The 18758-nt window shown below is 39.2% G+C and overlaps 1 protein-coding gene across 9 annotated transcripts in view; it reads right to left on the bottom strand.

Moving 5' to 3' along the window:
• Positions 1–18758, bottom strand: part of ACACA (acetyl-CoA carboxylase alpha) — a 255754-nt gene that overhangs the window by 101421 nt on the left and 135575 nt on the right. For 8 of the 9 annotated variants that reach the window (XM_074342606.1, XM_074342609.1, XM_074342608.1 and 5 more), the window contains 4 exons: positions 8804–8827; positions 6004–6147; positions 5118–5214; positions 4141–4248 (listed from right to left, as the gene is read on the bottom strand). In XM_074342606.1, coding sequence (XP_074198707.1) covers positions 4141–4248; positions 5118–5214; positions 6004–6147; positions 8804–8827 — 373 coding nt within the window. The remainder of the gene's footprint in view (positions 1–4140; positions 4249–5117; positions 5215–6003; positions 6148–8803; positions 8828–18758) is intronic. The other variant, XM_074342604.1, reaches the window with a different exon arrangement.

Genomic DNA, 18758 nt, shown 5'->3' with positions numbered 1-18758 from the left:
TTTAAAAGATTCTCTTTAAAAATTGTTAAAAGCAGTGTTTAACAGTCTTTTAAATTTAGTGATTATTTGTATCTCCACTTGGCATAGGCAAGCAGTATATCAGAGGTCAACAGAGACCAGCAGCTTCAAGACAGTCCCTTACATGAGTCTTGGGCCTTTGGGTCAGCCTTCCTCTACTTGGTACTCCTCACTCATCTCAAAAGATAAAGACAAAGGAACAGATTAATGAAGTGAGTAAAAGCCATCCTCTTAAAGGACCGTAACAAAGAGGGGCTACATGTTAGCAAGTACAGAAGCAATCGCACCCATTGAATGACCTGAAAAAAATACATGAATGAATAGAAAAAAAAAAATAGAAAAAAATATGTGGACTTTCACAACCTACATCCAGATAGTTTAATTACCTTCTTTACTCTAACCAAGAGATATATTTATAAGCCAATTCTTAACTTTTTATTTTTCAAATTTTATTTATTTATTGAAGTATAGTCAGTTTCAATGTGTCAATTTCTGGTGGATAGCATAATATTTCAGTCATATATACAAGCATATATTTATTTTCATTAAAGGTTACTATAAGATATTGAATATAGTTCCCTATGATACATAGAAGAAAGCTGGTTTTTATCTATTTTTATATATAGTAGTTAATATTTGCAAATCTCGAACTCCCAATTTATCCATCCCACCCCCTTTCCCACTGGTAACCGTAAGACTGTTTACTATGTCTGTGAGTCTGTTTGTTTAACTTTCTTAATACTATATATTTTTAAAATCAAAAATGGCTTCTTCCTCTTATAAACAAGCACATTCCTGGGCCATTTCCTCTTATTTTTTCCATTTCTACTATGGCATTGCTTAGTAACAAAATTAATTAGCAGCATAAGCAAAAGATAACTGGAGAAATGAATTTTCTAATAATAAATTACCCAGTCAAATATGAATGAATTTTCGTTTAACTACACCTTAAAATGATTGGCACTGGCATCATACTCATTAATGTAAATAATCAAATATTGATACTACAATAAGAAAAGGAAGGAAGGATGGAAGGAGGGCAGGAGGGGCGGAAGGAGGTGGGGGGAGGAGGAAAAAAGAGGTGAGGGGTGGGGGTGGGTCTCTGTCTCTCAGTATGCTGAGGAACAGAAACATTTCTTCTGATACCAACAAAGAATTCCACTACAGCCAAGTCCTTCAAAGACAAGCATCAATAGCTATGTTCTGGCAAGGGAAGAAAATAACTTTAATAATGCCATGATTTAAAATCAAAATTGTTATTGCTTTAAAAATTCCACAAGTGGCTGACAATAACAGCAGAGCAACAGGATTCTGATTACATTGTAATAATGCGGGTCTCACAGCAAGTCCACAGCTATTACCCAGCGATTAGGCGTCAGCACCTGGAGAAACTCCATTTACACTGACTGCTTCAATCTCCTCCACAAGTCATTTACAAATATATGATCCTAATTTCTATGAGAGAAAAAAAGACATGCTGGGACTAGAAGATTATTTGGACAATTTGGATCAACCTATCTGATAGTTTAATGTGTTCTTTAAAAGAAAAAAAAAACTTTTTCTAAACTGCTAGGAGCATGATCATGAAGTGAAAAATAAAACTAGTTATCACTTCAGCTTTGTTTTTAAATTGCTTTTCCTTCCTTTTCTTTTTATATATATATTTCAAAACAAGTAGGTGAAAATGCCAAATATTCCTGGGTAAGCACAGTACCTGATTCAGTTAGCAGCTCCCCCAGGTCTCGCAAAGTCAACTGTTCCCCTTCTGCAGAGCCCTGGGCAAAGACGCTGGATTTCTCTGTGCCTCAGTTTACAAGTCCAGTAAAGGAAAAGGGTAACTTACCAGCAATTAATGTTACAACTATATGTAGTGAAAATAGAGAAACTGCCTCTTTAAATCCATGTGGGATGATATATAACATACAGGTCTGAGGGTTAAGAAAAAGCCTAAAGTTGAGGTCAAAACAATGAAATGTGGGCAATTAGTGTCTCACAACCTGGGAAGAAACTTTCATAGATTATTTCATCAAGCAACAGCATCAGCAGCCATGTACAACACTAGGACTCTTCCAGATAAGGTCACCTTGGTCACTGGTCTCAGGTTAATTTCATGAGGTCATGCATGAGTTAAGGGCAAGAAGGAAGGCAAATTTCTCTTCTAAAGGAAAATTCCTAGGCATGACCCCTACTTCCACTTCTCTGGAAGCACCTTTCCTCACTGCGATCCCACAGCCAGCTCATGTTCTGTGAGAGCACCGTGGAGACAAAACTACCATCTTTTCCTGGGTATCTACAATTTGCCTATGGCACTAACTGCTGAATTAATTTTAAAAATGTATTATTCTTTTTTTTATGACAAGCACTATGGGCTAGGTGCTTTCTGTTCAAAGAAAACACATGGGTCTTGTCATTAAGGGCAGCTGAGGAGGGGCACTTTGGCATCTATCATATATTGCAACGACATGGAACCACAGATTGTCATTTTGAATGTGCCTAACCAGTTGCCCCAGCTAGACTATAAGTATCTTCAGGGCTAGGAATGTACTATTTACTAAAGCTGTGCCCGCCTAGAGCTGGCATCAAAGCCTTAAATTCTACTTTTTGCCCTGTCATCTACTGGCAAGTGATTAAAGGGCCTTAACCTCTCTGGGCTTGAGTTTTTCCCCACATGTACAACTGGAATAATTCCTGACTAATCTAACCTCATAAGATTGTGGTAAGGTGCAAATAAAAAAAAATTGAATAGAATGTCTTTATAAATAAAAAGTATTATTATTGCTAATAAATGTATGCTAACCAATTAGAAATTCAAAGGAGAAAAATACATTTTTAGTTAGGGCTACTCAGAGAGGTCCTCATAAAAGAGAGAAAATTTGAGACAGTTCTTAAAACAAGCAGGGTTTAGAAAGAAAGGTTGAGGGGAGGGAAGGAAGGAGGGAAAGGAGGAGGGAAGAAAGAAAGAAAGAGGAAAACATTCCAGATAAGGTGCAGTAGAAGAGATCAAGCAAATAAGGTAGAGGAGACAAAGACTCAAGTCTTTTCATGGAATAGCAAAGGCTAGATTGTTAGCCTTCATGAACAGGCTGATGTTAAACACCAAGTGAAGGAGGTTTCCTGAAGGTTAGAGAGAATCAATCCTGAGTGGGAGAGTACCTTGGAAAGGGGGCATTTTGGACATCGAATTTTGTGGTGGTGAGCAGAACTGAAACCACCTGGAGAGCAAGACTGAAGACCACAGGTAAGCCTGTTGCAATGCCTCAGATGTGAGGTGAGGAAAGGTCTAAACTAGAGAGATGGTCATGGGAATTAAAAAACCACAAAGAAGGGGGAAGGAAGGAAGGAAAACAGAGAGGGAGGGAGGGGAATGGAAAGGAGGGGAGAAGAAAGGAGAGCAGAGGAAAAAGGAAAGGAAAGAAAAGAGTAAGAGAAACTGCAAAGAAAACACTAAGAGACCACGATGACTGGCCAGATACAAATACACACAGACAGAGTGTGGGTAGAGGGGCAGAATCATGGAACAGCAAACAAAAGGAAGAAGCCAGTGATTTCTGAATGATTGGGGGCAAAGGATTTGGTTACTAGGGGGTTTTTTGGTTTTGTTTAGGTTTTTTTGCACAGGTTGGGGGAGTCAGAAGAGGTGAAGGAAAATGATGGGAATTTAGGTTTAAACTATGGATTTTGATGTCAACACAAGATATCCAAGTGATATAAAACTGAAAGGAGGATGCAAGTATAACTGACATTTCCAAAGTTGGCAGGGAAGGTCACTGAAGGGGCCCGAGGGAAGTTTGGGCCGAGACATGCAGAGTTGTCACCAAAGGAAATGCAGCAGGTGACCGGAAATCAAGTCAAGATTGGAGCTCTAGGAAAGATTTAAGAACATATCGCCACTTCCTTAAAACATTTTAAATGTTTGAGGTCTATTATTTCTTGACAGAAAAAGATATGCATTTTATACCATTAAATCACTTTGGAATGTTACCCAATCAGGCAGAACTATGTAAAAGACATAGCCATTATCGGTGATAGGCCTTGTAAGTAGCAACTGATAGAAGGATGGACATGACATACAGCCAGCAGGAAAGGGGCCATCACCAGTTTCCATGCAAGCTGAGGACTTACATTTTGCTGGGTAAATTCTCGGAACATTGCTGCCAGCCTGTCATCCTCAATGTCACAGTCAGTCTTGATAGCCACATTCAGAATGTGTATCGGTTCATCCCGGGGGACCTACAACCCAAGAACAAAGAAATTAGGAGGCTGGCTAATACAAGGCAGAGAGAAGTTATAATATTCAGTAGAAAACCTGAAAAAGAAATATGCCCCACAGGACATTTTGAATGGCCCACTGGTATGAATGAGCAAACTGAAACCACTGCCCAACACCCACAATGAAGGTTAAATAAAAACATCTAACTTTTAAAAGATAAGGCAGCAAAGGTATTAATGAGAGGTGGCCCCAAATCTTGACTTGATATGAACTTGAAGACCCACTGAATCTCAGCTTTTCCACCAATAAAATGGGAACAAAACCACTTGCCAAATCTCTTCACAGAATGTAAAGACAAATGAGTGAAAGAAGCCATCTGAACATACTTCATAACAATTTACCAAACAAAGGAAGTATGAAACCATGGGAAAATAACCTGGTAGGGAAGAAATAGGACAATTTGTTTACTAAGAAATGAAAAGAAGGGATTTAATAAAAGGACAAATTTTTCAACACAGTTTCTATTTTTTCTGCTCTCTGAAGCCCACCATTCCCTAAAGACTACCATAGCACCACTCTGCAAATATACAAGCCATTATTGAGTAAGAATTAAAGCAACCAAAGCTCAGAGACCCAGGGCAGCTGCCATGGATGTAGCCAAACTCATTCCGCACTATGGATTCCAAGATTAATACAGTTGTTTTTATTTTTAGGTTAGCATTTATATTCCACCTGTTTCCAAAACTACTTTGATGAGGCATATAAAATTAAATAATATAAATTAGAGTGGAAAAGATGAATTCTTCCTCATAATGTTCCTAAGTCATAAAGCAAGTAGACAAGTCCTGTACCTGAAGGAGCAAATATACCCCTAAAGGGGACACCATACCTTGTCTTCGTCATAAAGAGATGTGTGACCTGCCTCAGGGAATGTGGGGCTTTGGGGTGGGGAATCACAGAAGCAGCCCATCACTTCATCAAAGATCCTGAAAAATACCAGAGAAACACCATGAAAACCCAAGTGGCAGAAAACCTAAGTGGCAGGAAACGTACGCTGTTCCTGTCGGCCCTGTCTTAGAGAATAAATAATCTATCCTACCCTGTGCTCAATAGTCAACTAAATAGAATTAACAGTGGCTAGAGGTGACATGCAAAATTTCACCAAGTGGCAGAAATTAGGAGGATGGATTGTTTAAACTGTAATAAAACCATATTTTTTTTCTTTTTAAAAAAGAATGATCTAAAGCTTTTTCTTTTCTTTTCTCTCTTTTTTTTTTTTTTCATATGTAAGGTATGAGCATCGCTGTCATCATCGGTCTTAAAGTAACAGAAAGAGCCTGGGACTAGAGCAGTGATAGACCAATGTAATTACCCCTCCCCCCAAGGTAATGCATCAGTATACATCAAGAGACAGATGCTGAATGCATTTAATCAAAAGATGTATCGTCTCTGGTGGGGCTCAGTCTCGTGTTGTGTTTAAGTTCTCCTTACATTTCACTCATCACAGAGCAGATAGCTTCTTCTGTTAGCAACTGAGGAAACGATAGTTTTTGTTTGTTTCTTTTTTTCTGACCAGGCTCATATAACAAGTAGAGGCTTGCAGAGTCTGCACGAGAGGTGGAAAGGGAAGGACATATACCCCTCCGAGGGCGAATACGGCAAAGGCTACGTCTCGTTAGCTGGCTCTTGGCTAATCTGAGGTCCTTTATTCATTTGACAGAAACATGAGAAGCCCAAGGCTCCCCTCGGATAGACACAGTTCCATGATGCCTTACCTGACAAAATCTTCAAAAGTCCGAAAAGAGACCATTCCGCCCATCCGCTGACACGGTGGAGTGAATGAGTTGTCCAGCAGCACGTCGCTGACACTAGCTACATGAGTCATGCCATAGTGGTTGAGGTTGGAGGAGAAGGACATTCTAAATGGTAATTCAATCAAGTGCATTAGACAAGGAGGGTAGGAGCAAGGACTGGGAGAATAACAATAGGGAAAAGGAGCGAGGAGGAAACTGAGGTAGGGTCAGGTTGCACAGCAGATCTGGTATTTTTAACCCACTATAGTTAAGGTTGTCTTGCTAGATTCACATTAACCCTTGCATTTGAATTCCTGCCCCACCCCCGACACACAGTATTTTTTACCATTCCCCAAATTTCTCCAAATAAAAATCTAAGAACTGTCAGGAACATCATAATGGTTTTAACACAACGACATCATGACATGTCGAATGAAGGAATGGCACTTAGGGGTTAAAAACCATCCTGCACCTTCCCCTTCCCTAAAACATTCCCTCTTTTAAAAGGAAGTAAGCAAGCCAAGTGAGTCGCAATGAGGCAACACTTACGGCATTTTTCTCTAGGAATTGTAACAGATTAAGTATTCACAGATAGATGCATGTACAACAACCAGTAAAGTCATTTGGAATGGTCTAGTAAATCATTAAAAAAAGCATGGTTCATCATAGAGAAACAAGTCATAGTCTATAAAAGGAACTTCACTGAGGTGTTTACTTTTTTCCTTTAATGGGCTGATGGGGAGAGCAGTTAAAAGGATTATATAGCTCCTTCCTTTTTTGAAAGAGAGACAATTTTGCAAATTTTCCTTTTTTTCTATTTAAACACTTCTATACCAAAGTATATCTTCGCTGAAAGCCTTTAATTAATCTCAGCAAGATACAAAAGGGCAGAGCATGGGTCTCAAAGTATGTGTAAGCATGACAAATAGGTGTAAATGGAGATGCTCAAAGAGAATTGAACTGATTTTTTTCCATCTAAAAACATAATGAATCCGGATATTGCTTGATGCACCTCAGCAGCACATACTGAATAAATAGTACTGTAAAGTGTTTATGAAGGCCCAGTCATCAGGACAGCCTGTTAGGAAGGACCAAGACACAGGATGCCTCCAGCACTTGCCTGACACGTTACTGGCATACTGATCTGAAGCAAGTTTGGAGCAAGGCAATGGCACCTGAACTTTGGGGAGCTGCTCAGAAATCTCCTTCAGGTGCACCACCTGCAGTATTGCAGGGGGAAGGGAGCTTGCAAAGTGGGCTAGTAGTGATCTGGGTACACACTGTACTCTATTGAAAACTGTAATTATAAAAGGCAACAGAATTTTTTTTATAGAATGGGAGTGCTGCTCACACAGACTATAGAGACTAACACTCCAGGTTTTTAATTCCTTTGGCAAATGACGACTATAAAAAAGGTACCTCATCTTTTGACAGTACCAGGGACTAGAAAGGTAGAGTGGGAGAGGAAACCATTGATACCATGAATGAAACAAACAAATGAAACACACATCAAGCAAGCCTTACACACTGTGCTCGCTAGAAACTGGGATTCAGAGTTGTTCAGACTCAGATATGCTACCACCCTCTTTTCTAGGATCACCAAAAGGACTGAGCAAAGGAGCAAGTTTGTGAGGCATTGTATCTTTTCTACCTGCCTGGCATTAGACAGGAAAGATAATTGAGATAACCCTTAAAGGGAACTGCCTCTGAGTAAGCTAACAGGCTACGTTGGTGGGAAACAGGGGTTAAGAATCTTTTTCACTCAACTGAGCCCCATGGGACATATCCACATTTCAGTTTCCCCCACGACCCTGCTCTTGGGCCAGGACGGCTGAAGGCAGGCAGGAATGAAGAAAGCCCACTCTCCAAGAGCAGATAAGAGGACTGGACAAAAGCACTCCCTTTCCTCTCCCCATACAAACTGGATGCTAAAAACCATGATCAGTTTTGATTACTTAATATTTAAAGGGAGAGGGACAAAATAAACATATATCTGTAAATATTTCAGTAAATAATTTGATCATCTACAAAGAGCTCGCCACCAACTTGCTGCGGCTTTAGCATTTTGTGGATTCCAATCAGTACTGCTATCCTCTCAAACTTGCACTGTGTTGCCTTGCTTGGCTGAGGAGCAGAAGGAAGCACTGCAATATTGCTTGTGTTACAGTGGTCTCGAAACATCTTCACAAGGCTACATACAACACATCAAAACTTAAGATATACTTTTCAAATGTTAATCTTATTATAGGTCTGAAATAAAACTTGACTTTCAAATCATCATCACACTTTAACACTTTAGAGAAAATAGCTAACAAACTGATAAAACATGAGATCAGCTATTCCTGCATTTGCATTTCTCTGGAAGGAGAAGCGAATCAGAGAAAGTAAAAATTGAAAAATTTATGAACAGTTTGCCAGCATAGGAGTAATCGTAAGGTTTTCTCCTCTGAAAGCCCCAAACTAGACCGACAACTTAGCAAAAGAAGATGTTTACAGCAAAGCTGAACATCAGGCAGATTCCTCTATCATGTATAGCGAGGTGGGAGCTTTCCCATACTGAGACTTTTCAAGTATTGCTTTTTGAACGGCTGAAGAAAAGCTGAAGACATGTTTTCTAAACAGAAAGAATAATTTAGTATGTCCAAAGGGGAGCTCAGGACTCCCTAACAGAAGATATTATGTTAGTTTGTAGTGTTATTTTTTCCCCTAATTTCACTATTCCAAGTTACAAAAAAAAGGTGGTTTTAATTGGGAGGGGAAAAAAAAACTAAATATACGGTACCTGTTTAGCGTGGGGATGTTCCCTCTGTAATTAAACAACCACAGTTAGTTACTGACAGGTTAATGAAAGCCATAATAAAAGAACTGTCAGAGCAGATACAGACCAGTGGTGAGGAGCTCCAGTTTGGCCGCTCTGGCATTCAGCAGACATAATTAAGTGCCCATTACCCTTCAACCCCCAGGATGCCTCCAAAGAGGCATGCCTCCTGACCTACCCCACCACAGCAGCTGTTGACGGAAAGGGTCGAAATATATTTACCATGAAATTTTTTATAGCTCTATTACAAAAAAATAATGCAGAGTAAGGATAAAACACAGGCTTATGAAAATTAATTTAAGCTATATGATATGGTATATTATCTTAAGCTTCGATATGAAATACAATTCTTGACAAGATTCTTGGAGAATCTTCTTACTCGTTCCTATTTTACTAAAAATGCAATAAGGAAGTTCGGAAGTTGATTCCACAGCCCCTTCCACCCTAACTGTTCTTCTAGGATGTGCAATGCACCTACAAACTCTCCTCTAAAAAAAGAAGTCAGGAATCTGGGTTCCCAGCTACCTTTTCTAATTCTCTTTAACCCTGGTCTTTCTCCGGAAGACCTGGCTGGGGTGGGGGTGGAGGTCAGGGGGTGGCATACTATAGGAGCTTAAAGGAACTGAAAATCAGGCAGGAATGTAATGATTAATGATTCTATGATTAGAGCAGTATAAATTGTTAAAAGTTAATTAATAATTTTTAAATTAAATGAGTTTAGGGTAATAATGACTTTTTAAAATTGCTGTTTAAGCTTAAAAACTCCAGGCCTTCCATAAATAAAACCTTACTAGATTTGGCTAGCCCTAGAATTTCCTAATAAAGAACGTTGCAAAATCGTGAAAGACTAAGGTAAGAATGGAAACTGCAAAGTGAGTTTAATGCGTTCTCTTTGGTCATTGGCACCAATGCTTTTTTTCCCCCTTAATCTGATGTCAGTCATGTCCTCAAGTGGAAAAAAAAAAAGTGAATAAAACTCCTTATTTTCAATGTTAAGAGGGAAAAGTTATACTTACCACCCACAATTTAGGAGTCCTGTATGGGGGTTGATTGGTTGATATCTTAACCTTCTAACATTCTTTTATCAGCATTTAATTGGGGTTTTCTGGCACACAGAGGACTTAATGGGCAGAACATAGTGGGTGGTGCTGATGATATGTGGGAAGGAGGAGAGAGGGAGGGAAATGATGCACTTTCCACGGCAGTGAAAGGAGCAGAATAGACTGAGCTGGCCGTATAAATAAAGAGCTGTGACATATCACTGCACACAAACTGTACACCTCGTGTGATTTGTGAGTAGCAATGCTCTCTGCATCAAACCTGTATCACAGAGCCAATTCATAAGGCAGCAAGAGCAACCTCAGAGTGCAAAAGCCTGCGCCTTTGCCGTGTGGATTCTTCGAGCCTCTCATTCAGGGGGATGGGTTTCATTTTACAAGAGATCCTTAGTTACAATGCACTTGGCCCTCATCAACCAACAAAAACTAGGCACAGGCGCTAGAGCAGAAGCAGAAAACTAAGAGTAAATGCTAATGAGAATATAGGAAAGTGTCCCTTTTAAGATACAAAGGATTCTAAAGAAAAGGGCCACCTGCACAGTCTCTAATCCATGAACCTCAGTTCAGAGAGAAGAACCCTACAAGCAAAGCAATCTCAGGTTCCATCCATCCAGGTTTCTGGAATTTAGAAACCAGTGTAATCTCTCTCCACTGTTAAACAAATTCTCACACTAATAAAATGGTCTCACTGCTTCTGTGGCTACACTCTAATCCCTTAGGGAGTCTTCACAGGATGAGGGCCAAGTTTTCAGTAGAAAGGGGCCTGAATTGGAAAGAACAACACCAACAAAAAGCCAGCCCTTCTCCATCAGCAATCCTCAAGCTCTCACCGGGAGCCCCCTGCTGCTTTGCTATAGTAATCATGCACCATCTACACAGCATGGGGTGAGAACAAAAACTCCCAACATCTCCAGTTTTAAAGGACTGGCCTCAAATCAATCACATAAGAGGTAAGTTTAGAGGCAGCTTATCTTCTTTGATAGAATAAGAATCTGTGGGGCTGTCAGGGAGATGACCAGGGAAGGAAGGTTAAACTCTCTACTACCAGGTAAATACTTAGCCATGTCTATAATGATCATTTATATATTTTGTTACTCTGTACAGGGGCTATTTGATCAATTTAAGAAAATGACCAATGTGACATACTGCACAGTATTGTGATACACTAGAAAGCTAGATCCATGGTCTGCACAAAAATAAACAACCAAGGTAGAGACTGTATATGAGTCAAATATTCCATTTATATGGCTAAAAATAAAACAAAATCTACCATATTTCACTGCATACTCATCATGCAAAAATAGCCCAATTGCTCAATCTCTGATAAGGCAATCAACTGCATTTTCAAATACATAAAAGGGGTACAAATTCCCTTATGAAACATTTGTTGTTTAGGCTCTTCAAAGCACGCATGATGAATCTTCACTTACAATGTTTTGAAAAATATTGGAATCATTTTCCTTTTAGGAGATTAGCTCCATTTTACAGACGTGATAACTGATAAACCAAAGGGGATGCTTTCCAAGGATATTGCTCAATAGGGTGTCAAAAACCAGAATCTAGACCTGGCATTTTCTCATCTCTATTCCCGAGGGTAGCAGTCCACATCAATATAGCCTAAATTTAAAGAAGGACAAGAGAAAGCCTTTGAATTCTGAGGTCCTCGGCATTAAGTCACCTCTGATTTTATTGATCTGCCTGCCTAGAATGGCTAGAGAGCCTGCTTCCATATGAATGCAAAGTCAGAGTTGCTGCCTGCTGGCTGAACCCTCTTTATTTAAGGAACACTGACTTCTCTGGCAGGCACAAGTTCTCTGGGCCTTTTACCATCCCTTCCATCTGAATTTCATTTTGCTTGATTCTAGCTGGCCCTACATAAATCTATTATCATATGAAAATTCTCCTGATTCTTCTGCCTTCTAACTTGAAGGGGAAAAAAAAAAAGAACCTATATGAAAATGATGGGGATGCATGCAAACAAGCAGTGGTTACATCAAGCTGTGACTGAGAGCCAGGATAGGGCAAATCTTTTGAAATCAGGCAGCAAAGCAGAATCAGAAGAGGTCGGCTGAATAACCTACTAGCAGTCACTAACAGCAGTACCATAGGAGAAAGAGCAATTTGACTGGCTGTGACCAGTGGTGGTCTCCTTGTGTGACTGTTTCTGCAGGAGAATCCAAATCGAGAGCTAAAAAACACATCTGAACCGTGTATTTCTATTGGCATCTTCCCCACCACCTCCTGGCCGTTCAGATGCCCTGATTCCACTGCAGAGCCTTCGTTTACAATAAAGTGATCATTGCTTCATTCATTTGCAGCCCCTTCAAAGCCCCTTCTTTGCTCTGCTGGAAGATTTTGCTCTTTCTGAAACAAATATGCCAACAGAGCTACAGCGTATTACTACTGCCTGCTGTATAATTAGCTACAAACCCACAGCGCAAAACTACAGGGATTTACAGGTGCCCTGGATTCTGCTTTTCCTTCCCCCTGGAATCAGCTAGTCTTCCTTGACAAGAAGGGGCCTTGGGCTCCCCTAATGATATATTGAGTTTTATACTCGACTCTCCAATCTTACAAGTCCAGAGTGCCAAAATAAGAGCAGAGACCAGGAGCAGAGCCATGGATACAGGAAAGCACTTTGGTAAGCACTTAAACCTGCTGAGAATCTTCTCTTTTGCCAGATGCTTGCATCTTATCAGCAGACTACCCTGAATGAAGGAAGCAAGCACTGTAGGATTTTATTTATTTATAGCTCATTCTGGCCTGCTAACTACAACCAAGGGCTCCCACTGCTAAAAAATGCTACATGTTGGATGACTTGAGTGTCTCAGTATGAGCCAAAGGGTCTCATCTCTGGGTGTCAGAGATGATCAGAATTCTCAAGAATGGCAGTAGGCTGCCGATGAGTCACATGGAAGGCTTCTGATTGCTAAACTTCCTCACAACCTCCTTCATAAAAAGGTCCTGAGGCCACCCACTGACAGCTGAACATTGAAGATGCCAACAGCCTGAATTCAGTCATCACCAAAACATGTGCTATCAGGGGAAAACACAGCCGACCTCTTCTGGATGTGAGACAGGAGAAAAGGAAAGTACTTGAATTAAAACATTATAACATAGAAGGTCGAATTCACAAGGAGCAAAGAGCAGAGAAAGTGCAGTGCAACTCAAATTAACTAAAGCATGGATTTCCATCTAAGAAATAGGTGGAAATAAACACCAATAGGTCCTCACCCATTATACATGTACAGAAACATACAACAAAAGTAGACTTCCATCTCCTGCTTCAATTTTGATGCTTCTTATTTGAATCACAGATTAAAGGTTTCAAAAAATGAACTCTGTTCACTAATGTGTATTACTTATGAAAATCATTTGTAGTTTTAAGTTTCATATTCCCAGAATGGCATATATACACATAGCCATGTGCATAGCTACAGAGTTTATGAGATAACTTACTTCACATATGTTTGTATAAATATAGCTATATTTTAGAAGATCAAATACACAGGCTGACTAAAGAATTTATTAGTTTCCAGATTATTCAGAGTTACTTAATATGGCCAAAGCTAAGTAAAATCGTGAATGTCAAATTCGATGAATCGTCAAAAATACATGCAGGACGATGCTTTTGTGTAACAAGCTTTTCCATCACCAGCACCAGTGAGTGATAAACTAGGGTTTCAGAGCGAGAAAAAAGACACGTCTCGGGCTCTGTCCCCTGAGCCTCATTGGGAAAAGATAGAGAAAAAGGAATGCTGAATGGTAACAGTCTGAGCTCCAGGATTAATCCATGTAAAATACTGGTTGAACTCACTAAAGAGCTGGCCTGATGGGATTTTAGACAAAAGCATTTAAGTCCTAAAAGTCTAGATAATAACAAAATATTCTCTTAGTGCAGTCCAGCTGTCCTGACTACTCCTGCACCAAGAAAATGACTGGAGAAACTCACCCATTTCTCCTCGAAGAACAATTGCTAACTGGCTACAAGTCACCTTTAAAAAATGATAGCAAAAATCCCCTCCCCTCAAAAAAAAAAAAAAAAATTCACATACAACAGGAAATAGTCCTTATATGCTGAGAAGATAAAGAAGGAAAAACACATACACGCATTTCTTGTATAGGTAGGTGTCCCATATACACAAGTTTCCTACTAGGCTTAAGTCACGAAAATCTCTGCAGTTGCTGTTCAAGTGAAGGGAGTTTAAGAAGAAAAGGGTATACCTAGACCAGGAGCTTCCCTTAGTGAAGCTCTAATATTGAATCCTGTGGTGAGTAAGACCTGGGGATGCCAAATAAGTTGCAACTACAGTTCCCAGAAAAAAAATCTGGAAGTCTTCGGTAGAAGATCAAGAAGATGAATACACACCTTGGCTGAAGCCTACCTAGCGAGAGGGATGATGCAGAAAGTCACAGAGATTAGAAATAAACTGTTTAGTTATCTGCTGCTTTTTAAAAATATATATTGAGAGGACAATTAGGAAAAAAGATAGTCAAATTATACTGAATGTCAAATGAAAGTTTCAGTCCAGCAAGATGAGAAAGTGCTAGAGATCTGTTGTACAATATTGTACCTAAAGTCAACAATACTATACTGTACACTTAAAGTATTATTAAAGGAGTAGATCTCATTTTAAATGTCCTTTCCAGAATAAAATTTAAAAAAATTTTAGGCATTAAAAAAATGCAATACAAAGTCCCACAATGAATTTAAACAAAAAGGCTCCAAACATGTTGGCAACAGGCTAACTGCCCAAGGGTGTTAAAATCAGGTGTCTTCTCCCTCCTCAGAGGCTGCTCCACTTATTTGCAATGGCAGCTGCTTGTGTTTTGCCTGCTTCTCTAAAAATCAAAACATGTGCAAATGGGACACGGTCTTGCATTCAAACAGCGTCTAAGGCATTTCCTGAAGAAATACTCTGCTGTTGTCAGTTTGCAGACAGTGAGCCATGTTTCATCCCAACCCGCGGGGGCTAAATCACTAGTCAAAAACAAACTGCAGGAATAGAATTCCACCAGCTGACCCCCTGCACAACAAGAGACCATAGTCTTGCTTTCACAGTGCCACTTAGAGATACTCCTAAGGATTTACTGGACGGGTTCAGTCTACTTCAGATGAATGTCTGGCTAGGAATGGGAAGACCAAGTACCAAGAAAGAAAATTCAAAAAACTGCGATTAGAGTACATGTGTTTTCTCCCCCAAGAATTTTTGGTTTGTTAACCCCAAATATAATATTGGGAAAATATTATAAAATTCTGTTTTGCATTGAATAAGTAAAATATGCATATTCATATGCCTGTTCTCTGTTCTCATTGAATAAATATAGTATATACACAGTATCAGAAGTGGATAATTCCTGTAACTACTAAGAATAAGCAACATGAGAATAAGAGTTTGTAGGAAAAAAAAAAATCTGTCCTTAGGGCATTACTATTAACATAAAACAAAGAGGACTCAGTGTGATTGTCCTAATTAATTCCTGGTCTACAGTTGAGCTGTCTATGTGGCTAGGAAACACTGGAAAGATGGCTGGTCTGTATTGAGACATTCTGTAAGTATAGAATATACTCTAAATTTCAAAGACTTGGTATGAAGTATGGAAAATATCTCATTAATAACTTTTCATTACATATTAAAATGCTATTCTGGATACAATGGGTTAAATAAAATGCTGCTAAAGGTAATTTTGCCTGTTTCTTATTACCCTTTTAAACGTGGTCAGTAGAAAATTTAAAATTACATATGTGGCTTGCATTAGATTTCTAGTGGGCAGTCCTGATCCAGGAGTGGTGATTCTCTTTTTTTGGGGGGGGGGGGGTAATTAGGCTTATTTATTTACTTACTCTTAGAGGAGGTACTGGGGATTGAACCCGGGACCTCGTGCATGCTAAGCACATACTTTTAGTGCTTGAGCTATATCTTCCCCCAGTAGTAGTGATTCTCAATTGCAGGTGTTCAACAGAATTATCAGAGGAGCTTGTTCAAAAAATAGTCCCCTAGACACTGGTTCAAAACGAATCAGAATCCTCGGAGTCAGGAATACAATATGTTTGTTTGTATTTTTAAATACTTGGCAGATAATTCTGAGAATCATTAATCTAGAGGTTTGTGGATATAATTGTGTCTCCAGCCTTATAAGTGGAATGAACAATGGTAGGTAGTCTCCTGTAACTTATTGCGGTAGAATTAGAAACAATAATCACTTTATCACCTGTTTGTTCAAAACAATAATAGAAAAAAAATTAAAAGTACTAGAGTCAGAAAAAAAGCTGGAACTTGGCTCAAAAGTAGCTAAAACTAAGAGACCCTAGAATTCTTTTGTAAGGGTTGTAGACCTATTATATAGTAAAGAATTTGGCCTTTATTCCTGGTGCCTGGGAGAGACTATAAAATTTTGGAATTTCTCAAGTAATAGAAGTGAGTTCATTATTCATGAGCCCTGTGGACCATACCTGAGTTTATGCTAAGAGATGGATAGAACTCAGGACAGAAGCTACTCACTAGAAAGACTGACCATGTGATCAGAGGGTCCCCTGGACCTCTGGGGAGGGGAGAGGAGCTGGATTAATCATGTGGCCTATAATTCAATCAACCACACCATAGTAATGAAACCCTGACAAAAACTCTGCACATTGAAGCTCAGTGGAACTTCTTGGTTGGCGAACACATTGATATGCTAGGAGAATGAGGTACCCTGATTCCACAGGGAAAGAACAGGAAACCTCTGTGTTCGGGATGCACCCAGACCAAACTCTATGTATCTCTTCATCTGCCTGGACCTGATCCTGATCTGTATCTTTTATAATAAAACTGTGATTGTAAGTACAATGCTTTCCGGAGTTCTGTAAGTTGTTCTAGTGAATTATTGAACCTGAAGAGGTCATAGGAACCCCCAAATTTGCAGACAGCTGGTCAGAATTATGGGCGAACTGGGCACCCTACTTATGGAACCATTTGAAGCAGGGGCAGTTTTATGGAGAGAACTGAACCCTTAATTCATGGCATCTGATCTAACTCTAGGTGGTGTCAGAACTGAATTGCAGTACACTAGTTGGTGTCAGAATAAGGTTAACTTCTAATTGTAAAAAACATTTTTTTTGTTACAAATAAAAAAACAAAAACAAAAAAAAACTTATGAAACTAAATTCAAGTAGCAAATCTGTAATATCCAAATAAACTATGCTCTAAAATTAAATATGGCATTCTGTAATTAAATCTGATAATAAATTTTATATTCCTAAACTAACAAAAGAACCTCAGATCGAATAAAGCATTAAAGCAATCTTAACTTTTTTTTTCTGGTTTTCACAAAGATTATTTTATCTTTCCTCCTTTATTTGCTCTGTCTTCACCTTTATGTCTACACCAATGAAAATGATAATAATCTGGCAGTTTATAATTCTGTATACATACAAGCAAAGAAGACTTCAGAAAGACTATATACAGGATTACAGTTCTGTTCAAATCTGGTCTTCACCCAGAGGGAAATATAAACCTCAGATGTTGGGAGGGAAAAGTATGTAAGTTTTGAAATCATATCAGGAGTAACTGAGATTCAGGAGTCACTGAGATTCCTTGAGACGGAAAGGTGAGTAAGATTTCTTAACAAACAGTTAACAAGCATTTCTCTCATTTTTCAATCGACTTTCCCTCACCAAGCTGGACACACAGCCTCAAATAAAAATGTAGGACAGGGAGAGCGATTCAGGACAAGGGGAGTGATGAGGAGGGAAGGAAATCAGAAGCAGCTCTGCAGCCTGACTACAAATCACTGCCCAAAGGGAAGGGGCAGTAGGAAGCAGGGCGAAAAGGAGACTGTCCTGAGAATCACAAAGAGCATTAAGTCCAGCATGAGGTTCTCTACAATTATTCAAGGAATGCAGGGAAAGAAAGAAGCCCGAGTGCCGAGCCCATGTGGGCCATGAGTACCGCGCCGCTCGCTGAAGGACAACCATTCGTTTCTAGAAAATGAGATTCTGAAATCCATGGAGGCAAAAAATGTACCGAGAGATGCTTGCTAAATCAAGGATATATGCTTTTCTCTGCCAGCCGTAAGGTATTTTCGAGGTAGAGAAGTGAAGGGATCTTCTGAGACAAAGAAGAGAAGTACTTTTTTCTGAAGATGCCGCTGCTCATCTACTGACCTCTGCTGGATCAACAGTGGCATCCAGTGGCTGAAAGTCTCAGCACAGACTTCTTTGTCTCTAGGAAGAGTTTCTATTGCTTTGGGTGAAGTGGCAATTCAGAACAAAACCATTTCTGTTGTCTATAACTAAGGATCCCCAAAGACACGGTGCTTTGTAATACAAAGTGAAGAACCAGAGGCCATAAAGAAGAAATGGAGGGGGGCAGCCTAAGATTGGCTGTGGTTATTTATATTTCCTGTGGTGTTACTAAAAAGAATAAAAATACAGGAGGGGATGAACATATGTGTGGGTGAAATTCCTAGGTTTTCACTGCCTTGGAATACTTTAAAAATAAATGAGATTACAAGATAGAGTATTTTCATCTTCAAAGCAATCCTCTGGTATTATTGTTGGAATTGGAAACAAATTTATATATGTACATTTTATTTTTTAAAGGGCTTAGGGAGGGAAAATTAATGGAATTAGCATGGCTTAATTAAGCAATTTACTTAATCTAAGTTTGCTTCCTAAAGTGTGATTTTTAAAAACTGGGTTTAAACTGCTAAATTCACGTGTTTGTTTTTAGCGAGATAATGAAATTGGCTCAGGTATAACTTTAACCCAGAGCAAACATACAGAAAAGGAAAGCATTCCACCCAAAACATTTAAAATATTTTTACATTCTGTTGACTTAAACTGTTAAAAAAGTGATTTTGTGGCAAAGTTACAGTAA

The sequence above is a fragment of the Camelus bactrianus genome, chromosome 16 (genome assembly GCF_048773025.1).
Source record: "Camelus bactrianus isolate YW-2024 breed Bactrian camel chromosome 16, ASM4877302v1, whole genome shotgun sequence".
NCBI classification, from domain to species: Eukaryota; Metazoa; Chordata; class Mammalia; order Artiodactyla; family Camelidae; genus Camelus; species Camelus bactrianus.
Note: the sequence above shows the minus strand (reverse complement) of the source record. Positions and strands in the feature narration are given on the sequence as shown.